We start from the raw sequence: 24,998 nt of genomic DNA, 5'->3' as shown, positions 1-24,998 counted from the left end.
TATCAATATATAGTAATTCATGGATAGATTTCTAATTTTTACTGAATGATGTTATTTTAATTATTCATATCATCATTTAACAATAAGTAATTATACTAGATGATATCATATGCTTTGGTATAACTATACTATATGTAACATTGTCTTAAATATTTAATATGTTTGTTTACTTTATGCTTTATATTTTAATCAAATCAAATAAAAAAATAATAAAAGTCTCTTACGATAAATGTTTAAGTTTATTTTTCTATTTAAAAAATTATAAGGCCGTGGTACTATCCTTTTTAGTAATTTAACACTCAAAAGCACTTTTTAGAAAGATTGGTCAAACACAATTTATGTACCAAATGTTGCAAAAAGTACCTCTTAAATGAATTGGCCAAACACAAACAGTTTTTTTTCAAAAGTACTCTTAAAAAAAGTACTTCTGAAAAAAAAATACTTTTCAAAATAAGTAAATTTTGGCAGCTTGACCAAACAGGCTCTCAGTTATTTGTATTTTTCCTTTCTTGATGATTTGGGGATTGAAATTCAAACAATTAATGAATGAAAATGTTAAACAACCCAACTGTAACTAAAAAGATAAAAACTTAAACAGAAAACTCATTGATTGGAAAACAGTCTTCCTAAATTGCAGACCATTAGTGGAAAAAAAAAAGAAGAAGATAACCTAAGACTTGAATATGGTAACAACTGCAAGACACTCACTTGGTTTCGTTAGGAAGGTGCTTGTCAGCTTGAGTAGGACTTGGGTTTATATTAAATTAACACTACTTCAGGAAAATGAAAAATATGTTTATGAATCTCATTTTTATTATCAAATTCATTCAAAAAAGAAAACAAAATAAAGAAAATTTAAGCAGTGCGGATTTATGTGGGACAGTTGAAAACAGTAAATTATGTGATGGGGTGGGTGGGAGGAGTGGGGCAGGGCAAAATCTTCACGGGTTTACACGGGTTTGCCCCCCGGGTTTGCCCCCAACCGCATCGCACTGTTGGTCATCCCTAGTCTATTAATTCTGTAACAGCAAGACCTTGACTTTAATTAGGATGAAAGACATGATATGCATGTCTTATCAACAATTCATCAATAATTAATTGCTTATTTCATTTACTTTTGTAGTTTTATCCTACTCAAGGAAGAGATGGTTTTAAAAATAGATGATTTGAAGAAAGATATATTTCATTCAGTTAGTTTAATGCTTAACAAGATAATAAAAAAAGGAAACAAGTTTGCCATGAAAAAAGATATGAAAAAAAAGTCCAAAAGAATCACATTTAAGGAACTATACTTTCTTAAATGAGCTTCTAGAAAAACAGAGACAGAACTAGAAGTAACATTCGTGTCATTTGCACTAAATAGGAATGCCATAAAGAGATGCATTGTTTATTTTTAGAACAGCATGAGATTTAAAATTTGACATATTTCTGCAGAAATATGGCATGGCTCTAGCATCAGTGATTTTTACCAACTAATATAGAATAATAGAACTCTTTGTGTGTTTTAGTCTGCTTATCTGCTTCCCCAGGGGGGGCTAAAGATCAGAAAAACGAAAATACAGGCATTCCTTCGTCATGATGATGCAGCTAATTGTGGCGGAAACAATGTGTATGCGGATCTTGTTTTATGGTCTAACCAACTTGTGCACCGAGCCTGGGAATGTCCTGCAGGTATGAAAATGTGCGGCCATATTGCGCACAAACATTGCAGGAAGCAGCATGCATGACAGCACATTAGCATCTTTAACCATCATTCGTCATCACAACCGCCCATAAGTTGCAAGTATATCTCTTAGCTTCTTTGCTTCCGCATCCAAGCTGTCGAAGCTGGTAGAACTAGGAATCCTCCAACTCCAGTTTCCAAACTGCAATTAGCGGAAAAACAAAAGAAAGAAAATGATATCACAATTAAGGATTGTTAAGAGAATGGACCTCAAGCGTCACTGAACGTCAAAAGCTAAGCTCATTGGGGGATGATTGCCCAATACCATACAAGAAGAGAAAACTCATTCCCTCAACTAATGCGGGACAATGTAATCCCCTCCCCCTAACACACCAGACCTGACATTTGAAGCGTGGACAATATAATATGGGGACCCAACATTAGGTAAACCAAGAACACAAATAAGTCTCACTGATACCATGCAAGAGAATGGATCTTGAGCCCAAATCAACCTTCATGAGGTGGGGATTGCCCAAGACCATACAAGGACTCATTTCCTCATCTAACAGATAACAAGAATGAGAAAGTTTCACTACAAAACAAGTAAATACTAATATATTGATGTGCCATCATAACTTAGGCTATCGAAAAGTTAAAGAGATTCAACAGTAAAGGAAACAGTAGTTTGGTTAAAAGCTGGAACTTGGAAGAGTTCCAAAGTGCCAATAGAACCAAAAGCTATAAGCTACGAATACACACATAAACAGTTAAACATGAGGGAACTGCGAATGCAGACCAAAAACTGCGGCAAGTAGGAAGAAAAGAGTCTGCAGAGTTATCTAATGTTCCTACTTCACTCAGCTGACCAAACAACAGAAACAGGATGATAACTTCAAATATTCCTCCAAGAGCAATTGACAGTTAAACAGAAGGTTTAGAGTACTAATCTAGCCAGGGGCGGATGTAGCGTTGAACCGACGGGTTCAATTGAAACCATAACTTTCAACGCGGAGTAAAAATTTGTATGTAAAAATTCATTAAAATTGCAAAAACAGTAGATATGAACCCATAACTTTTAAAATATAATAGGCTCAATGCTAAAAACCTTGAATATTGAACCCATAAGATTTATATCCCATCTAGCTTCTACCTAACTCTTCCAACGACCAGTCTATACGTGATAAAGAGCTAGCTCTGGTCACTATAAAAAAAAAAGTTTCTTTGTTTACCTGAGTTGCTGGAATATTCATTCGGGATTCACTCCCAAGCCCAAGTACATCCTGCATTGGTATAATTGCGATACGGGCTACAGAAGAAACTGCAGCTTCGATAAGGCCCCATGATATTTGCTCTTCCTCAATGTTTGATAAATACTTTAATACCTGATACAACAGTTTAAAGTGATCAACAAACTGATGTTCATTGTCATCATTTTATGTAAAGAAAAAGACCACACAGTTTAGTCAATTCATCATACTAACATTGGATTTCTCTTCCTGTGGCAAGATGTTCCACCAACCTCGGGTCTAAGACATGCAAACAAAAGAAAATGCTTAGAAATATTGGACAATTTTTTTTTTCTCTAGCATAAACAGTTGAACTGTCTTAACCTTTCAACAAAGTAAAAGGCAAAACAACTGGGAGAAGTGTAGCTACCAGCAATTTTGGATTGCTTGTGCGAAAAAAGAGTAGTTATAATAGCGAGGAGGGAAAACATAACAAATCAAGATCAAGCATGATGATTACCGTATCATTATCATGAGTTCCAGTATACACTACTTGGTTCTGCTCATGATTGTGAGGCAAATGAGGGTTTTCTGCGTCACTGCCAAATCCTGAATGACGCAAATAAGAACAAGTTTATGCCAAGATTACCACATAAATTTCAGCGCTACTTCCTGTACACATTCTATAGGTCAACAGAGAATATAGCTACCAAACTGGAGTACGGCCATGCCAGGTGCCTCTATGGACTTTCTAAGCTGAACAACGTCCTCGGTGATTACTCCCTGTCATTTAGAATTACTAACAAATGAGAGGATATAGCAATAAAGTAACAAAACTACTTGAACACATCAAAAGTTATCCTCTAACCTTCCAAAAAACCACTTATACACTACCTAGACACTATTCAAATGGACAGAGTACAAACTAGCTTCATCAAGATGTAATAATTTAACTGGATATCATTAAATCTAAAATCTCTTTAGCCAGAAAAAGCAAACAGATGTATTTGGTGTAGAGAGAAAGTACCATTTTGTAGGTAGTCGAGAGGACTGGTAGAAGAACAAGAATGCGCCATACACTCATATTGAAGATATATTTAATAAAATCTTTTATAAAATATACATGTTATATGTTGGTTGATCAGTAATAAAATACACATATATATGTATACACATACACATTCATATATGCATGTAGATCTCCCTGACATCTTCTAGACTTTAAATCTCCTGTGTAATAGATGCCTCTACCTTTCCCATTACTTAATGACTCAGTCTCACAGACATTCGGTGTGGTAATGAACCTACAAAGATCAACCTAAACTCCCTGATATAGATATGACCTAGTATTACAGCTGACAAACTGGAGAAGAAATTCAAAAAGTTCCACTGCGGCAGATATACAATTGCGTGGACCATGCAATTCAGCTTGTAGATGCACACACAAGCCTATCCGTTGTTTCATCTTGAATTAAATTCATCTACAACAACTACATTTGACATAAGCATGAAACTAATATTCAACGTGAATGAGTGTTAGGAGCTTAATCCAAATGCAATAGGAAAAGGCTATTTACGCCTACATGGCCATCACATTTTGTTCTAGAATGAGGCTCACCTTGAAATCAGAGAAATTACTAGTATGATTGAATGAAGCTGAAAGAGAAAATATGAAAGATAAACGGCTACAATATGTAGTAAATTTGCTTGCACACAAAGATCTGCAGTCAGATTATTGATTTTAACCAATACACAACCAGAAATTACCCAACAAATGGGTTAGAACATGCAATCGTTTTTTCCCCTTTTTATCTTCTATAAAGGCATTATTTTTTACTTCCTAAAAGGTGAAGTTATTGGGAGTGTTCGACCATTCAAATGTCTACCAGATTACAAAAGAATGCTCCAGGGGAGCCATTAAAGCAGACATTTCTTTTTGATCGATAGGAGCCATTAAAGCAGACATCAAGGCCAAATGAGAGATTTCAGAGAGAATCTGCTGTATGCTGTCCTTAGACATACCAAGTCTTCTGCTATAATATTGATCTTCCCAACAGCTTGGAAGATAGCATCAAACAAAGGTTTTCCAGGTCCCACCTACGTCATTAAAATAAAACATTAATATAGTTTTCATATTAAGAGCAAAACATGAAATAAATAATAATATATCTGACCTTCCACCTTCCCAGCATAGCAACTTTTGCTTCTGCAAGTATGAATTATAAAAATAACATGAGTGCCCAACTGATATAAAGTTACATGTAAGCCTGTACACATCCAACATTAGATACCAGAAGGAACAGCCCAAAATCCAGCAAATCCTCTAAAGTGATCTATCCTAAATTCATCAAAAAGATCCGTTGCACGTCGAATGCGGCGTATCCACCACGAAAATCCATCCTTCTCCATGGCTTTCCAATCATAGAGCGGGCTTTTTAGCAACCAAAAGAACACAGTAAGTAGTGGATAGCACAACAATTGACAATTTAACATTGAAATAAGATATGATCTGCCAGTAAGAATTCCTGAAATCAATTAAAACAACAAGTTTCCACCAAGTATATCTTCTAAAAGCAATAACTATATATATACTTCCATACTCAACTAGATATTTTTCAGATAAAAGAAATGTTTTTTTAACAATCTAGTCTCCGGATAACACTGACCTGCCCCATAGTTGACCAGCTTCACTAAAGGCGTCTGGAGGAACACCACTAACTATAAGAGGGAAACCTTTCCTATTCTGCCAAAGAGATAGGTGGATTATGCAGATCAGAAGGAATTGGAAGTTAGTAGAGGTGTAATTCACCAACTTATTTACTGACAAGGTCGACAGAGATACTAACCAGCAGAAAATGTTTCTTGTTGGCCCAAACATCAGCACTGTGATATCCAACATATATCGGCATGTCTCCCATTATACTGATTCCTTTTGATCGTGCATAGTCACGAACTTTTTGCCATTGTCTTTGGAATAAGAACTGTTGTGCAATGAATGTGTCAATCTGTTCCAGGTAGAATTAGATCAATGTTCAGTGTTTGCCCAATTTCAAGGAACCAACTTGGTCAGCATTTAAAGATTCAAAGAGGTCTTACAAAATCCTTTTCACTTTGATAAACTTCTTCTAGAGCTGCAAGATGGCGATTTTTCAATGGTTCAGGCCAATCGTACCAGCTAACAGTGTTTAAAGAGTTGTCTATGGCAGCAAAATAAGCAGCATCCTCTAGCCAACCTGCATTTTTCTTGAATAAATGATGTTTAGCAATAACAGGCAGCAACTGAACCACTTTTAATAATTATTACTATGTCCTTCCATTTTCTGACTTTTTCCTTATTTTGCATTTTAAAGTGAATATATATATTTAAAAAAATAACAGAAACACATGCCATCTGCAACTGCACCAAAATTTCATTGTGTTAGAAGACTAACGATTAATTACATTGTATGATTTTGTTGCTTAACAGGTATACCCTCCTAGCCAAGCCCCTCAACTTTCACATGAATATACTCTTTTCTCTTTCGTGTTTTTTCCCTGGTTCCTTTTTTTTTTTTTTTTTGTGTGTGTGTGTGTGTGTTTGGTGGTTGGGTTTGGGGGGGGGGGTAATTTTCTACTGGTTTCAAGAAAGAAAAACTCATAAGCTCTGAAACTCCAGCTAGCAAACAAAAAAGGATTAGGAGAGAAGAGACATAGCAGATAAAGAACTTATTGTAAGCATTGAGGTTACATTAAAGATGATTTGTTCAATGTAAAAAGGCAAGTAGAGGAGGAAATAAACGACACGGCTGTACATATTAGTGCAAGTCATCTTTATTTATTTATTTTTTGATAAGAAAATGATATTATTAATAATGGGAGAACTCCTGTATACAAGAGGTATACCAAAAGGTAGAGAATCCACATAAAAACATGATTCTCTACAAAAGACACTCAATCATCTATACAACTAGGGACCTCATGGGTGCACCAAAAAGCAATCAAAGACAAAATAGTATTCCTCAAATATGCAAAATTAATCATCTTTAAATGTTATGCTACTGATTCTGAAAGTAAAGACTAAAGTTAACCACTTAACTGTTGTTAGCCAATTTTTTGGTACAAAAATGGTTCATATTGAACTTGTAGATAAGACGTCTCTGTTAAGAAGTAAAAACACTTTTTTCAATGATCCAACAAGGAAAGCAGGACAGTTCCGCTGGGACAAAGAGTACATACTAATCAGTATGTCTATCCTCTCAAGAAACTCTATTCCAATTTCTACATACATCCATGGGATTTGACATGTAATCTACCAAAGGTTACTGACATAAAATGCAATACTTCTCCTTGCCCTAATATAGCAACCAAACAGAGGAAGAATCATATTACAGTTTGAAAGACCATGCTTTAGTTCAACTAATCAAGAAATGAATATGTTTATCTTACTCGAAATATTTGGATCCCGGCGAAAGTTTTCGAGCTGTTCTTTCAGTTTCCCTTCACTGGAGAGAAGCCTCTTTGCTGCCTAAAATGATTAATGAAGAAATTACCCTTTAAGATAATTCATCTATAGTGAAAATGAAAAAGAAGACGGGGAAAGCTTGTGTACAGAAGAATAAAAATTTGACATTTTGAAGCAGACATGCAAGGAAATCGGAGAGAAAGGAAATAAATATTTGTATCTTTTCTAGCGTCATTTCTCTTTTCCTCACACCCAAAACCCTTCTTTTGAAAGTATTTTCCAACCCTTGGTTTCTTATAGTTTATGTTATATAATAAAAGAGGAACTAGTAACAAGTATCTGCTCATTGTTTACCTTGGCTATCAAAGGATCTTTTATCTCAGCAACAGTCGAGTAATTGATACGATCCGTAGGTCTTCAGAACAATAAAAAACCAAACAACAAGAATGCTGATGTGAAGTAATGCTCCTGATATATTTTCTCTGTCCAGAAATACTAATAAATTGCAAGTAGAATGCTATAAAGCGACTCACAGTGGCTCTGGAAGCTCCTCCTTCTTCAGCAAACCATCATCAACAAGTTCTTCAAGAGAAATCAAAAGGGTGTTACCACAATTTGCATCCTGAAAGCAACCATTGAAAACTGTCATTTCAATGTTGCAAAAGATGAACAATATGATTTTTTTCAAGATCTCTACAGCATCAGCAAAAAGGCAATGATCAATGTCATTGTCCTTATGAATACTCAGTCAATTAAATTTAGTTGCGAAGAGAATGGACCGGATATAACTCGAATCAAACTACACAAAATCTCAAAGTTTTGCCTCATTGAATGTGCATATTCAGGCAGTTCATATCGCAGCATTTTATCCTAAATAATCAGTAATTCTCTTTAAAGAAAAGTTAAGCATCTCCTGCTTTCTATTGAATTTCTATGTCATGTAGAAAGGATGCAACTCACTCAAAACGTAAAAGGAAAAATCCATTTCACCTGGCCTGAATAGGGTGATCCATCTTCGTTGCCTCTTTTTCCAGGCGGTACTAGTGGAAGAACCTGCAAACAAACACAGAGATTCCTGAACCTTTTAGTTTCCAGTTACTTATGAGAAAGTTAGAACCAGCTTGGGTTCATTGTTTGGATAAAGGATGAGATTGGATCTTGGTCTACACTTATAAGAGTAGGCTATTATATTCTTGAGTAAAAATTGAAAAGCATACCAACTACATCAATCAAGATATACCTATACAACAACCAATGCCATTATGAGGTTCCAGACCATATAACTTGAGACAACAAGCTTCTCCGAAACATTCATTACGAAGACAATCAAAAGCATGCAAGAGTGTACAAACTTTGGACCAAAAGAAAAAGCTAAATAACCGGAAAAGGTACTTCTCAACCCTTTATTAGTAAATGCGCGAGCTGTTTTTCTCCTTTCCGAATACTAACAAATTACAGTCCAGGCATCAACTATTGTAGGTTCCAACACCTACATACATGAGCTGATGAACTAATTTTTTTATGAGATAGATAAGAAAAGATTACTATAAGGTAAGAATTTAATTCTTATTCATTTTTTTCGTCTGTTTGATAAAATCCAATACATAACCTGTATGTTCCATGCTACTATGAAAAAGAGGTTTAAAAAAAAGCTACTGACATGAAAAATTCATGCTGGCATAGTAACATAACAGAATTACAAGCTTGTAACCAAAATGTCATAACCAAATATAGTACTCCCTTTGTCCCATTTCACGTGACACACTTTACTTTTTAGTCGTCCCAAATAAAATGACATTTTTCTTGTGATGACCCTACTTGCTTTTAATTGAATTCTGTGTTTCCGAGGCCTTGAAAACCTCTTTTAGCATCATCTCGATTTGCGTGCGCAGTCCGGGCGCGTAGCCGGAAAGCCTAAATGTGAAAATCTATGAAAAATGATAAATTTTGACTATAAAATGAATAAATTTGACTTCGGTCAACGTTTTGGGTAAACGGACCCGGACCCATAATTTGACGGTACCGGAGGGTCTGTAAGAAAATATGGGACTTGGGCGTATGCCCGAAATCGAATTCCGAAATCCCAAGCCCGAGAAATGAATTTTTAAAGAAAATTGTTTTCTGTTTAAAGAAATTTGAAATGAATTTCGATTAGAACATGTTGGTATCAGGCCCGTATTTTGGTTCCGGCACCCGGTACAGGTCTTATATATGATTTAAGATGATTCTGTGGAGTTTGGTAAAAAAACGGAATCCGTTTGACGTGATTCGGACCGTAAATGCAAAGTTTGATGCTTTAAGAAGTTTTGAAATATTTCAATGATTTTGGGGTTTAATTCGTTGTTATTGAGGTTATTTTGGCAATTTGATCGCACGGATAAGTTCGTATAATGTTATTGAGTTAGTACATATGTTTGGTTTTGAGCCCCGAGGGCTCGGGTGTGTTTCGGAAGGTTTTTGGAACTCAAAAAGTTGCAGGTTTCTGTTGTTCAATGCCCAAGGATTTTGCTCTTCGCGTTCGCGTGGTCCCTCTCGCGAACGCATAAGGCAAATTTCCCAGGTGCCAGATTTCTTCTTCGCGAACGCGAAGCTTGAGACGCGAACGCGAGGCTGAGGGGGGAATACCCTTCGCGAACGCGTAAGACCTAGGGAGGGGTCACCATTTTGTGCATCGCGAACGCGTAGGCTTGAGGAGCCAAAGCTCCGCGAACGCGAGCCATCTTCCGCGAACGCGAAGGTCTGTCAGACCTAACTCATCGCGAACGCGATGACCAATTTCACCCAGCTATTTTAAAAGTCCAGAACAGTAGCCATTACGAGATTCTTACCAAATTTCATAACTTCTTCTTTACAACTCCAAATTTGGCGATTTTTGAAAGGGATTTCACTACCAATTCATAGGTATGTAATCTTAGACTCATTTTCTTCAATTTCCATTAACACCCATTACATTTCTAGGCTTAAATCATGTTCTTAAGGGTAGAAAATTAGGGATTTGGGTAGAGTTAGGGCTTTTTGATTATTTGTGATTTAGACCTTGTTTTGGGGTCGAATTTTGGAACTACTTATATATTCGGGCTCGTGGGTGAACGGGTGATCGGGTTTTGGTCCGAACCTCGTGTTTTGACCCAGCGGGCCCGGGGGTCGATTTTTGGATTTTTGGGAAGAATGATTAGAAAGCTATAATTTCATATGGAATTAATTCCTATAATTTTTATTGACTGAATCGAATTGTTTATGACTAGATTTGAGAATTTCGGGCACGAATTCGCGAGGCAAAGGCTTGTTGGAATTTTGAATTGGTTGCAAAGCGAGGTAAGTGTTTGGTCTAACCTTAGCTTGAGGGATTAGGAGTTGTGTCTTATTTGCTACATGTTAATTGTGGAGTACGACGTATAGGCATGGTGACGAGTATCTATACGTTGGTGTCAAGCATGCCCGTGAGTCTTGTATTATAATTGTTATGACTCCGTTGTGGTTTAATACGCTTCATATGTTATTATCACCATTGTTTCCTTGCCGGGATGTTTGTTTGATATTAATGATCCCTTGGTGATATGTTTGTTTTGATATTATTGTTCCCTTGCCGGGAAGTTGTTATATTGCTCTTGTTCCCTTGCCGGGATTCCTTGTGATTATTGTTGGCTTGTAACTGGGAGCGGGTGGTACGCCTACCACAAGATATAATGAAATGGGAGCGGGTGGTACGCCTACCACAAGATATAATGAAATGGGAGCGGGTGGTACGCCTACCACAAGATATAATGAAATGGGAGCGGGTGGTACGCCTACCACAAGATATAATGAAATGGGAGCGGGTGGTACGTCTACCACAAGATATAATGAAATGGGAGCGGGTGGTACGCCTACCACAACCGGGCGGCACGCCTGCCACGAGATAAATGAAATAGGAGCGGGTCGCACGCCTGCCACGAGATACATGAAATGGGAGCGGGTGGCACGCCTGCCACGAGATACAGGAAATGGGATCGGGTTGCACGCCTGCAACAAGATGTGAAAAGAAAGTGGAATCTGCCTTTGTTTTCCTTATTCTTGTTAGTGGTTGGATTTTGATTCCTTTATAATTCTCTTGATATTCTGATTTTACCTATTATTCCCCGAAGCATGTTTTCCCCCTCCCATCTTTACTTGTTTATTCTTGCTTTACTTTCTGTTGTATATTATATAACTGCACAGGTTTATTTGGTGGTCTGGTCCTAGCCTCGTCACTACCTCGCCGAGGTTAGGCTAGACACTTACCAGCACATGGGGTCGGTTGTGCTGATACTACACTCTGCACTATGTGCAGATCCCGGAGCAGCTTTTGGACCGTAGTGTGGAGGCTACCTTCAGTCCACGCAGAGATCCAAGGTAGACCTGCAGGCGTCCGTAGGCCCTGGCGTCTCCTCTATTCTTATTTCCTGTTTCATTTTCCTTTTATTCAGAAACAGTGTATTGTCATTTTCTTCAGACTTTGTATATAGTAAATCTTAGACCGTCTGTGACACTGTGACACCAGGTTTTGGGTGCTTTAGATTTTAAGACTTGTAATAGATGCAAATTTCAGATATTTAATTGTTATCTTCCGCTTAATTATTTAAAGTTCTGATGTTTTCATGTTACCGTCTTATATTTGTTTTAAAGAAATAATCGAGTAATGAAATAAGTAGTTAAATGATTGATTTGCCTAGCTCACATTAGTAGGCGCCATCACGACTCCCGAGGATGGGAAATTCGGGTCGTGACAAGTTGGTATCAGAGCTCTAGGTTACATGGGTCTCACAGTTCACAGACAAGCTTAGTAGAGTCTGAGGGATCGGTACGGAGACGTCTGTATTTATCCCCAGAGGCTATAGAGTTAGGAAAAACTTCACATTTATTCTTTCCTATCGTGCGGTTTGGTTTCTCAATGCTAATTGAAATTCTACTCTGTTCTTTCGCAGATGGCGAGAACATGCGCTTCCTCATCCACTGACCAGCAGCCCGAGCCCCAAGTAGCAGCTCCCACGAGGGGGCAGAGGGCGAGGCCGAGGTAGGGGCAGAGCTCAGCCCCGAGCAGCAGCACCAGCGGCGGAGCCTTAGGTTGACTTTGATGATGAGGTTCCAGTCCCAGCAGTTCCGATGGGCCCAGCTCAGGTCCCAGAGGGGCTTATTGCTACCCCAATTCTTCAGGATACTCTGGTCCTTCTGGTGGGCCTCATGGAGAGTGTCACCCGAGCAGGCTTGCTTCCTGTAGCACCAGCCGTCTCTCAGGCTGGAGGAGGAGCCCAGACTACTGCTACTCGTACTCCGGAGCAGGTAGCTCCCCAGTTTCAGACTCCAGCAGTTCAGCCGAGTGTGGTAGCTCAGACCGGTGATGGAGCAGCTATGTCTGCCGATGCTTTGTGGAGGCTGGATAGGTTCACCAAGCTCTTTACTACTACTTTCAACGGTGCATCTACTGAGGATCCCCAGGATTATCTAGATAGCTGTCACGAGGTTCTCAGGAACATGGGGATAGTTGACACCAATAGGGTCGATTTTGTCACTTTTCGCTTGTCTGGATCCGCCAAGACTTGGTGAAGAGATTATTGCTTGGCTAGACCAGCCGGGTCGCCAGCCTTGACTTGGGAGCAGTTTGCACAGCTATTTCTGGAGAAGTTTCTCCTCATTACTCGGAGAGAGGCCTATCGGAGGCAGTTTGAGCGTCTCCTGCAGGGTTCTATGACTGTTACCTAGTATGAGACCAGATTCATCGACTTGGCTCGTCATGCTCTTGTCATACTTCCTACCGAGAGAGAGCGGGTGAGAAGGTTTAAAGGTCGTATTCAGCTGATTTGTCTTCAGATGGCTAGGGAGGCTGGGAGTGAGATTACTTTCCAAGGGGCGACCAATGTGGCCAGGAGAGTGGAGATGGTTCTGTCGTAGGGAGGTGGTCATGGGTCGGATAAGAGGCCCCGTCATTCAGGCCGATTCAATGGTACCTCGTTTGGAGGTAGGGATTCATATGGTATTGGCCATCCTGCTAGGCCCTTTCAGTCAGCACTTCAGGTTTCTCACGTTACTTCAGGTGGCCATGGTTCTCAGATGCAGTATTCTGATCAGCAGTCCTACAGTGCACCACCAGCTCCTATAAGTGCACCGCCGCTTCAGAGTTTCCAGGGTCGTCAGCCCCAGCAGCCGAGGGCTTGTTTTACTTGTGGCGACACGAGGCACATTGCTAGGTATTGCCCTCGAGCACCGAGTAGCTCTCAGCATCAGGGTTCCTGTGCCATGGTTCAGGCACCAGGTGTTCCACAGCCCGCCCAGCCAGCTAGAGGTGGGGGTAGAGGTGGAGGTAGAGGTATTAGAGATGGAGCTCAGGCCGCTAGAGGTGGAGGCCAGCCAGCAGCAGGCCGCCCAAGAGATGTAGTTCAGGGTGGTGGGGCCCAGCGCCCATGTTATGCTCTTCCAGCCAGGCCTGAGGCTGAGGCTTCAGATGTAGTTATTACAGGTACGGTTCTGGTTTGTGATAGAGATGCTTCAGTGTTATTTGATCTAGGGTCTACGTACTCGTGTGTGTCATCTTATTTTGCACCGTATCTGGTTATGCCTAGTGATTCCTTGAGTGATCCTGTTTATGTGTCTACACCGGTGGGTGATTCTATTGTGGTAGATCGAGTCCATCGTTCATGTATAGTTGTGATTGGGGGTCTTGAGACTCGTGTAGATTTGTTGCTTCTGGACATGGTCGATTTCGATGTTATATTGGGGATGGACTGGTTATCACCTTACCACGCTATCTTGGACTGTCATGCCAAGACTGTGACCTTAGCCTTGCCGGGTTTGGCTCGTTTAGAGTGGAGAGGGACTCCTAGTCATTCTACTCATAGTGTTATCTCTTATGTGAAGGCTCGGCGTACGGTCGAGAAGGAGTATTTGGCCTATTTGGCATATGTTCGTGATTCTAGCGCTGAGGTTCCTTCTATTGATTCTGTGCCCGTTGTTCGTGAGTTTCCAGAGGTCTTTCCTTCAGACCTGCCGGGTATGCCACCCGACAGGGATGACTTTTGCATTGATTTGGCTCCGGGCACTCACCCATTTCTATTTCGCCGTATCGTATGGCCCCGCCGGAGTTGAAAGAGTTGAAGGAACAGTTGCAAGACTTGCTTGAGAAGGGTTTCATTAGGCCGAATGTTTCGCCTTGGGGTGCGCCGGTGTTGTTTGTTAAGAAGAAGGACGGAACGATGAGAATGTGTATGGATTACCGACAGTTGAACAAGGTTACAATCAAGAATAAGTATCCATTGCCGAGGATTGATGATTTGTTTGATCAGCTTTAGGGTGCCAAGGTATTTTCGAAGATTGACTTGAGATCTGGCTACCATCAGTTGAGGATTAGGGCATCCGATGTCCCTAAGACAGCTTTCCGCACTCGGTACGGGCATTATGAGTTCTTGGTGATGTCATTCGGGTTGACAAATGCCCTAGCAGTTTTTATGGATTTGATGAACCGAGTGTTCAGGCCTTACTTGGATTCGTTCGTAATAGTCTTCATTGATGATATTTTGATCTATTCCCGCAACCGGGAAGAGCACGAGCAACATCTTAGAGTGGTTCTTCAGACTCTGAAGGATAGTCAGTTGTATGCCAAGTTTTCGAAGTGTGAGTTCTGGTTAAGTTCAGTTGCATTCTTGGGTCATGTTGTATCAGCAGAGGGTATTCAGGTTGATCTGAAGAAGATCGAGGCAGTTAAGAACTGGCCTAGACCAGCATCAGCTACAGAGATTCGGAGTTTCTTGGGATTGGCAGGCTACTATTGTCGGTTCGTGGAGGGGTTTTCATCTATCGCAATGCCCAGTGCAGATGGTCGGATGAGTGTAAGGCGAGCTTTCAGAAGCTCAAGACAACTCTGACTACGGCACCGATGTTGGTATTGCCCACAGGCTCAGGGCCTTATACAGTCTATTGTGATGCATCTCGTATTGGACTTGGTGCGATATTGATGCAAGATGGCAAGGTCATTGCCTATGCTTCGCGGTAGTTGAAGATTCATGAGAAGAACTATCCGGTTCATGATTTGGAGTTGGCAGCCATTGTTCACGCGTTGAAGATTTGGAGGCATTATCTGTATGGCGTGACATGTGAGGTGTTCACAGATCACAAGAGTCTTCAGTATTTGTTCAAGCAAAAGGAGTTAAATTTGAGGCAGAGGAGGTGGTTGGAGTTGTTGAAAGATTATGATATCACTATCTTATATCACCCGGGAAAGGCCAATGTGGTGGCAGATGCTTTGAGTAGGAAGTTAGCCAGTATGGGCAGTCTTGCTTATATTCCGGTCGGCGAGAGACCGCTTGATTTGGATGTTCAGGCTTTGGCCAATCAGTTCGTGAGGTTGGATGTTTCTGAGCCCAGCCGTGTGTTAGCTTGCACCGTTGCTCGCTCTTCATTATTGGAGCGTATCCGAGATCGGCAGTATGATGATCCTCATTTGTGTGTCCTCAGAGACACGGTGCAGCACGGAGGTACCAAGCAGGTTACCTTAGGTGATGATGGAGTTTTGAGATTGCAGGGTCGACTTTGTGTGCCTAATATGGATGGGCTTCGAGAGTTGATTTTAGAGGAGGCCCATAGTTCCCGATACTCTTATTCATCCGGGCGCCGCGAAGATATATCAAGATTTGCGGCAGCATTATTGGTGGCGGAGAAGGAAGAAGGATATCGTTGCATATGTGGCTCGGTGTTTGAATTGTCAGCAGGTTAAGTACGAGCATCAGAGGCCTGGTGGTTTAATTTAGAGGATTGAGCTTCCCGAGTGGAAGTGGGAGCGTATCACTATGGACTTTGTTGTTGGTCTCCCACGGACTCAGAGGAAGTTCGATGCAGTGTGGGTTATTGTTGATAGGCTGACCAAGTCAGCGCATTTCATTCCTGTAGCAGTCTCCAATTCTTCCGAGAGGTTAGCTGAGATCTATATCCGGGAGATTGTTCGTCTTCATGGAGTGCCTGAGTCTATTATTTCGGACCGAGGTACGCAGTTTACTTTCTGGAGAGCAGTTCAGCGAGAGTTGGGCACGCGGGTTGAGTTGAGCACAGCATTTCATCCTCAGACGGACGGGCAGTCCGAGCAAACTATTCAGATTTTGGAGGATATGCTCCGGGCTTGTGGCATTGACTTTGGAGGCTCGTGGGATCAGTTTTTGCCTTTAGCAGAGTTTGCCTACAACAACAGCTACTAGTCGAGTATCCAGATGACTCCTTATAAGGCTTTATATGGTAGGCGGTGTCGGTCTCCGGTTGGATGGTTTGAGCCGGGAGAGGCTCAGTTATTAGGTACGGATCTAGTTCAGGATGCCTTGGACAAGGTCAGTATTATTCAGGATAGGCTTCGTCCAGCTCAGTCCAGGCAAAAGATTTATGTCGACAGCAGGGTTCGAGATTTGGCTTTCATGGTCGATGAGCGGGTATTGCTTCGAGTGTCGCCTATGAAGGGCGTGATGAGATTTCGGAAGAAGGGCAAGCTTAGCCCTAGGTTCATTAGCTCATTTGAGATTCTTGATCGAGTGGGAGAGGTGGCTTATAGACTTGCATTGCCGCCGAGCTTATCAGCCGTGCATCCAGTGTTTCATGTGTCCATGCTTCGGAAATATCACGGCGATCCATCCCACGTGTTAAATTTCAGCACTGTCCAGTTGGACAAGGACTTGTCTTATGAGGAGGAGCCGGTAGCTATTATAGACTGGCAGGTTCGTTAGTTCAGATCGAAGAGTTTTCCTTCTGTTCGTGTTCAGTGGAGAGGTCAGCCTCTTGAGGCATCGACCTGGGAGTCCGAGTCCGATATGCGAAGCCGTTATCCCCATCTTTTCCCTGACTCAGGTACTTCCTTTTTATGTCCGTTCGAGGACGAACGGTTGTTTTAGAGGTGGAGAATGTGATGACCTTTTAAATTGAATTCTGTGTTTCCGAGGCCTTGAAAACCTCTTTTAGCATCACCTCGATTTGCGTGCGCAGTCCGGGCGCGCAGCCGGAAAGCCTGAATGTGAAAATCTGTGAAAAATAATAAATTTTGACTATAAAATGAATAAATTTGACTTCGGTCAACGTTTTGGGTAAACGGACCCAGACCCGTGATTTGACGGTCCCGGAGGGTCCGTAGGAAAATATGGGACTGGGGCATATGCCCGGAATCGAATTCTCAGGTGCTAGATTTCTTCTTCGCGAACGCGAAGCTTGAGACGCGAACGTAAGGCTGAGGGGGAATACCCTTTTGCGAACGCGTCCATGCACTCGGGAACGCGTAAGGCCTAGGGAGGGGTCACCATTTTGTGCATCGCGAACGCGTAGGCTTGAGGAGCCAAAGCTTTGTGAACGCGAGCCATCTTCCGCGAACGCGAAGGTCTGTTAGACCTAACTCATCGCGAACGCGATGACCAATTTCGCTCAGTTATTTTAAAATTCCAGAACAGTAGCCATTACGGGATTCTTACCAAATTTCATAACTTCTTCATTACAACTCCAAATTGGGCAATTTTTGAAAGGGGATTTCACTACCAATTCATAGGTATGTAATCTTAGACTCATTTTCTTCAATTTCCATTAACACCCATTACATTTCTAGGCTTAAATCATGTTCTTAAGGGTAGAAAATTAGGTATTTGGGTAGAGTTAGGGCTTTTTGATTATTTGTGATTTAGAACTTGTTTTGGGGTCGAATTTTGGAACTACTTATATATTCGGGCTCGTGGGTGAATGGATGATTGGGTTTTGGTCCGAACCTCGTGTTTTGACCAAGCGGGCCTGGGGTCGATTTTTGGATTTTTGGGAAGAATGATTAGAAAGCTATAAGTAAGTATTGGAATTGGATTGTTTAGCATTTATTGATGTTAATAAGCCGATTATGTATAGATACAATTGATTTGGAGCTGAATTCGAAGGAAAGGCGGTGTTTGAGGCTTGAGTTGGCAGTGAAAGTTCGAGGTAAGTGTTTGGTCTGACCTTAGCTTGAGGGATTAGGAGTTGTGTCTTATTTGCTACATGTTAATTGTGGATTACGACGTATAGGCATGGTGACGAGTATCTATACGTTGGTGTCAAGCATGCTCGTGAGTCTTGTATTATAATTGTTATGACTCTGTTGTGGTTTAATGCGCTTCATATGTTATTATCACCATTGTTCCCTTGTCAGGATGTTTGTTTTGATATTATTGTTCCCTTGCCGGGATGTTGTTGAAATATCATTGTTCCCTTGCCGGAAAGTTGTTATATTGTTCTTGTTCCCTTGCCGAGATTCCTTGTGATTATTGTTGGCTTGTAACTGGGAGCGGGTGGTACGCCTACCACAAGATATAATGAAATGGGAGCGGGTGGTATGCCTACCACAAGATATAATGAACTGGGAGCGGGTGGTACGCCTACCACAGGATATAATGAAATGGAAACGGGTGGTACGCCTACCACAAGATATAATGAAATGGGAGAGGGTGGTACGCCTACCACAAGATATAATGAAATGGGAGCGGGTGGCACGCCTGCCACGAGATAAATGAAATGGGAGCGAGTGGCACGCCTGCCACGAGATACATGAAATGGGAGCGGGTGGCACGCCTTCCACGAGATACAGGAAATGGGATCGGGTTGCACGCCTGCAACAAGATATGAAAAGAAAGTGGAATCTGCCTTTGTTTTCCTTATTCTTGTTAGTGGTTGGGTTTTGATTCTTTTATAATTCTCTTGATATTCTGATTTTACCTGTTATTCCCCGAAGCATGTTTTCCCCTCCCATCTTTACTTGTTTATTCCTGTTTTACTTTCCGCTGTATATTATATAACTGCACAAGTTTATTTGATGGTCTGGTCCTAGCCTCGTCACTACCTCGCCGAGGGTAGGCTAGACACTTACCAGCACATGGGGTCGGTTGTGCTGATACTACACTCTGCACTATGTGCAGATCCCGGAGCAGCTTTTGGACCGTAGTGTGGAGGCTACCTTCAGTCCACGCAGAGATCCAAGGTAGACCTGCAGGCGTCCGCAGGCCCTGGCGTCTCCTCTATTCCTATATCCTGTTTCATTTTCCTTTTATTCAGAAACAGTGTATTGTCATTTTCTTCAGATTTTGTATGCAGTAAATCTTAGACTGTCTGTGACACTGTGACACCAGGTTTTGGGTGCTTTAGGTTTTAAGACTTGTAATAGATGCACATTTCAGATATTTAATTGTTATCTTCCGCTTAATTATTTAAAATTACGTTGTTTTCATGTTACCGTCTTATATTTGTTTTACAGAAATAATCGAGTAATGAAATAAGTACTTAAATGATTGGCTTGCCTAGCTCGCATTAGTAGGCGCCATCACGACTCCCGAGGGTGGGAAATCCGGGTCGTGACATTTCTATAATAAAAATAATTTAACTTTAAACTTCTTATTTTACCATTAGCTTTTATAGTTATACAAATATTATGGCATGTTTAAGACCACCAATTTCAAATGTATTCTTTTCTTTTCTAAACTTTGTGTCAAGTCAAACATAAATTGAGACGGATGGAGTAGTAAGTTTTTTCGCTTTACTTATAACACAATAGTAATGCAGCAAATTTCCCAATTCCATAAAGCTTAAAAAAGAGCAAATAGAACCTGCCAAAGGGAACAACCAGCAAGATGAAGCCAATCAAGAAACTGAAAAGCCTGAGGGCCAAGATCCCCTATACCATAAGGTCCAGGAAACGACGTCGGATGTAGCAAAATTCCAGCTCTTCTACGATCACTTGGGTCCCGTTTTGGCAACCAATAAGCATACTCAATCGGCAAGTCCTCACCTACACAAGGCACGTTTCCATTTTGAAACTGTACCCCAACAAACGATCTTTTCATATCAGAATTGAAACTGGGTTTTGACCAGATTTCTCTAGGAAACTGAAAAATGCTGTTCTTTGGGAAATCCAGTTTGGGTGAAGAGAAAGAAGAAGGTATTAGCGAGAAACAAGTGTGAATTGCCATGATGAACCCCAGAATGTGATAATGAGAGAAGATTATTAGTTTTTGGTCACATATGTGAGCTTTTTACAGAGACTATAGGAGATTTGGATGAGAATTTTGATTGGAGAAAGTGGGGCGGATTCTGAAATTGAGATTGCCGTTTTTGTTTCTGAAGAAATAGCAGAGTGGAGTAAGAGTTGGAGAAGCAGTTGAGATTGGGACAAGACGCACGTGATTCCACCCTCATATTATTACTCCCTCGATTTAAGATAGTAGAGTCGAAAAAATATACTATCGTGATACAAGTAAAGTTTCTATTTATGTGATTTTTTTTTATATGTGTTAAAAAGAGTGATATATTATTATATTAAAATCAATCAATTTTATACTATTTAGTTTTAAATTAATAAGAAAATTATAATTAAACAAACATTATAACATATTTAATATCATTAATTTAATAATCACACAAAATTCGTGTAATATTATGACAAGTGCACCAGCGGTGACAATAGCAAAGGGGGTTGGACACTAGTTGTGTGAGTAGAATGACCCAACTAGACCTAATTAGTCCGATTCTAGAGGACTCTGAACAAGAAGAGGCAAAAATGTCAGATTTGGACACTGCTGAATCGGAAGAGATTGCTCAGGATAAGTGTTTGGATAATAAAGTCGAGGAGCGAGTAGTCAAGGAGAGAACTCCCTAGTCATAAATTTAATAATCGCACAAATTCAATAACATATTTAAGATCATAATTGAAAAGTTAGTTGAACAAAAAAATCTCAATCACAACTTAACTTGAATGATTTCAACCAGAGTCGTATGGACGGATTTTAGAAAAACTTCTATTGAATAAAGTTTTTTGGGAAAAAAAAATTTTAGTTGCATAGTTGCGATGTCATTAAAAAATTCGTGAGTGTTTTAGGGGTGACACCTTCTTTATCAATTATAAGTTAAATGCATCATATAATATGGGAAATTAGATTTTGAATCATTTACCCATGTTATTTTAGTAATGATGCGACTCTTTTCTCCGGAGTTCAATAAAATTAACACATGATATTCATAAATAATGCTTAAACATAGAATTGAAAAAAATAGGGATTCATATCTCCAGTTTTGTTTGGTACTAAGGTATAATTATTTTTATTATTATATATTTGTAAATAACACAATTAATCTTTATCGGATCACATTCTTCTATTTAAGTTGGAAGTGGCCATAGGAAATTCGTTTCCGCATAGAGTACTATTGAAGAAGCCCGAGTCAGCTTCTCCACTGGGCATTTGCATCTATATTCGCTTTTTGGGTCACGTTTTAATATGTGCCCGCTTTGCAAAAAAAATTGCAAATGTACCCACTTTTTCGCGTAACTTCAGCATAAGGGGCTGAAGTAGCAAAGGCAATCACGCAAAACTTCAGCATTCTAGTAGACGGGACTGAAGTAGCAAGTGTGCTGAACCAAGTGTGCTGAAGTTTTTGTTTGTAATTGCTGAACTTAAGCATAGTAGCTGAAGTTTTGTTCTCTATTTGCTGAAGGTTTTGTTTGTAATTGCTGAAGTTTTTGTTTCTGTAACTGGTGAACTTCAGCTCTAGAGTTGAAGTTTTTATTTTGTAACTGGCGAACTTCAATTTTAGAGCTGAAGTTTTTGTTTGTAACTGGCGAATGGAAATACAGGTGCTCCCTAATTTATGTAATCCTCTTGGTCAGATTCCTCCAATTTGGTATACTTCTTAAATACCAAATTGATGAACTAAAAGGTTTCTATCTCCACCGGAACATATTTAATGTTGCTTTTTATTCTTAATCTCTGAAACTCATTTAATTCTCACGAATTTGCTAGTATTTGATTTAAATAACTTAGTTTCATTAATGGTTTGCTTTCTTTCACTATACTGACCAGTGTATCGCTTTTCAGCAACTATGACAAAATTTATTAAAGAAATGTTACCCCCAGATGTTCGTGTTGCCCGAGATGCTCGGGATCTTTTGATTGAATGTTGTATAGGTAAGCTGATTTTAAATCTGTCCAAGCGGAGGAGAAGGAGGAGAAAAGGGGTGGAAGTTATTTAAAAAGTGGGTATGTAGGCATGCAAATTTAATTCAAAGGGAAAATTTAGACTATATTTTAAATATACTAGTCCAAATAAATATTATGGGCTAATATAATTGGATTAATTATATAAATCAAATATGTATGGATTAAATAAATAAGTCTTAATCCATTGGGCTAGCCCCATTTAATTGGGCTAAAGTGATGAGCCCACTTCATTAAGCCCAAGATGACATCTTCCTAGAGGCCCAGTATCATGCCATGTGTCAAAATGACAAGGCATGCCAAGTCACACTAAAAGGCCAATGAAATCGCGTCACGTATGCAAGTGACATGCTTTGGCCAATCAAATGCGATCATGTCACACTTCAATTTGATTGGTCGGAAAGAGTTTGTTCTTATCACAACTCCTCCCTTCCACAACTATAAATAGGGGTCTTCATAACTCAAAAAAGAGACCAGAAGTTATAACAAGAAGCAAGAGAGAGATCGTGGATCAAACGCCGCAAATTTCTCTACAAGTTTCAAGCTTCAAGCAATCAAGTTCAAGTTCAAGAAATCAAGTTCAAGCTCAAGAACGAAGAACAATTCAAGTATTCAAGATCAAGAACGAAGTCAAATCAAATACAAGGCGTTCAAGATCAAGGCTACTTGTTTGTGATAAAATTCGTGGCAACAATCAAAGTGTTCGTGACGGATAAACCAAATTACAATTCAAGATCAAGCTCAAGCTCAAAGGCCTTTGAATTTATACTAGAAAAATAGAATCAGAGGAATCATAGAGATTGTAACACTCAAATATTTGAAATAAAATACTACGATTGTTGCGATATTTTTCGGTCTTGATTTTATTTTCTCGACGCAAATTTATTGTCTACAAATTCTGGCACGCCCAGTGGGACAATCTCTACCTCTCATCTCAACTTTTCAATCACTAGAGTTCAAGAACATTGAAATGGCTTTGAAGAAAATCAACTCCAGATCAACATCCACCAAGGCTGCTAACTCCAGGTTCTATGCTAATGTGGAAAGCATCCTCGATGTCACCTTTGGAAGCTTCGGACCAGTTACGAGGAGCAAAGCAAGCTCTTTAGGACAACAAGCACCCCAAGTGTCGTCCGCATCAACCCCTGTTTTCGGATCTTCATCCTCAAAAGGAGCAAGATCTTCTACAAACGTATCTGAAGGAGGAAGCGATGTTGCTGAAAAGATCAAGAAAACTCTTGCTCTGCTTGACCTCTCCGGCTCCAAGCACTCTGCTGTGAAGGAAGATGATGATGCTTCAAGCGATGGATCCTTCCCACTTACACCACATAGCGTGAGCCAGTCAAGGATCAATCTATGTGAAAATCTATGCTACTCTCCGTCATCCACGACAATCATGCAAGCCATAGTGACAAACACTTCATCTATGGAGGAGCAGTTGACAAACTTGACGGAAGCAATCGTTGGCTTGACCAAATGCATGCAAAATCAAGAGGCTAGAATTGGCAAGCTAACATACAGGGTGGGAATCTTGATGGAAGAAGAATCTACCCATCCACCCGGCAAGCTCCTAGAAGTTCTAGAGAGTGACTCTCCCCCAAGACAAGTAGCATCCACTAAGGCTATCCCTGTCTCATCTGAAGGGATGATTCCAATCGATCAACTGAAGGAGTTCATCGAAGGAACCATTAAGAACAAATATGAAGTTGCTGTCAAATCCTCCCTTACATATGCAAAGCCGTACACTACAAGGGTCGATATGTTGAAGATGTCTGCTGGCTATCAACCTCCGAAGTTTCAACAGTTTGATGGTAAAGGTAACCCAAAGCAACATATTGCGCACTTCGTTGAGACGTGCAACAATGCTGGGACTTATGGAGATTACCTCATCAAGCAGTTTGTCCGCTCGCTAAAAGGAAATGCTTTTGACTGGTACATGGACCTCGAGGCTGGATCTATCGATAGCTGGGATCAACTAGAGCAAGAGTTCCTCAATCTCTTTTATAACACAAGACACACAGTGAGTATGATAGAGCTTACAAATACTCGTCAACGAAAGGGGGAACCAGTTATCGACTTTATCAATCGTTGGAGGAATGCAAGACTTAACTGCAAAGATAGGCTTAGTGAAGCTTCAGGCATAGAGATGTGCATCCAAGGCATGCATTGGGGATTGCGCTACATCTTGCAAGGTATCAAGCCTAGCACATTTGAAGAACTTGCAACTCGTGCCCATGACATGGAATTGAGCATGGCTTCTGCTGGAAATGAAAGGCTACCCATCTATGGACCTCGCAAAGTGAATGACAAGCAAGAAGTCAGGAAGTGGGGCAAGTTCGTACCCAAGTCTAAAAGCAAAGAAGCTATGAATGTCAATACGTCACTTGTGAAGTTCACGACGAAAGAGAGCAAGAAGCAGAGTATGAAATCCACTTCGTTTCAAGATAAGCCAAGTGGGAAGCTGACTCTAAAAGAAATGCAAGAGAAAGAGTACTCATTCCTGGATTCTGATATGCCAGCCATTTTCGAAGAAATCCTCGAGTTAAATCTCATCGAGCTTCCGGAGATGAAGCGACCAAATGAAGCTGGGAAAACAAATGACCCAAACTACTGCAAATATCACCGACTTGTAAGCCACCCTCTAGAGAAGTGCTTTGTCTTCAAGGATAAAGTCATGGACTTGGCTCGCGAAAAGA

The 24,998-nt window shown here is 40.4% G+C and overlaps 1 protein-coding gene across 1 annotated transcript; it reads right to left on the bottom strand.

Annotated features, from left to right (window-relative positions):
• Positions 1-1,232: 1,232 nt before the first annotated feature.
• LOC104230247 (4-alpha-glucanotransferase, chloroplastic/amyloplastic) lies at positions 1,233-20,433 on the bottom strand. Its single transcript, XM_009783006.2, has 16 exons — positions 19,921-20,433; positions 8,321-8,383; positions 7,864-7,952; positions 7,685-7,745; positions 7,315-7,393; positions 5,986-6,122; positions 5,736-5,894; positions 5,556-5,632; positions 5,181-5,320; positions 5,064-5,095; positions 4,912-4,986; positions 3,600-3,672; positions 3,410-3,498; positions 3,145-3,189; positions 2,893-3,045; positions 1,233-1,865 (listed from the first exon to the last, which is right to left on the bottom strand). The coding sequence occupies exons 1-16, from the start codon at positions 20,281-20,283 to the stop codon at positions 1,761-1,763; spliced, it is 1,740 nt and encodes a 579-aa protein (XP_009781308.1). The 5' UTR covers positions 20,284-20,433; the 3' UTR covers positions 1,233-1,760.
• Between the last annotated feature and the right edge of the window lie 4,565 nt (positions 20,434-24,998).

This window comes from Nicotiana sylvestris, chromosome 5 (assembly GCF_000393655.2).
Source record: "Nicotiana sylvestris chromosome 5, ASM39365v2, whole genome shotgun sequence".
Taxonomy (NCBI): Eukaryota; Viridiplantae; Streptophyta; class Magnoliopsida; order Solanales; family Solanaceae; genus Nicotiana; species Nicotiana sylvestris.
This window is presented reverse-complemented; position numbering and strand designations above follow the sequence as displayed.

What these genes read in the sequence shown, in the direction of transcription:
- LOC104230247 (XM_009783006.2), bottom strand. Translation starts at nt 20,283, where the DNA reads ATGGCAATTCACACTTGTTTCTCGCTAATACCTTCTTCTTTCTCTTCA. An exon ending in ACAAGAAACATTTTCTGCTG is followed by an intron (nt 5,633 to 5,735) that starts GTTAGTATCTCT and finishes TCTCTTTGGCAG; the next exon opens with AATAGGAAAGGTTTCCCTCT. An exon ending in GCTGGTCAACTATGGGGCAG is followed by an intron (nt 5,321 to 5,555) that starts GTCAGTGTTATC and finishes GTTGCTAAAAAG; the next exon opens with CCCGCTCTATGATTGGAAAG.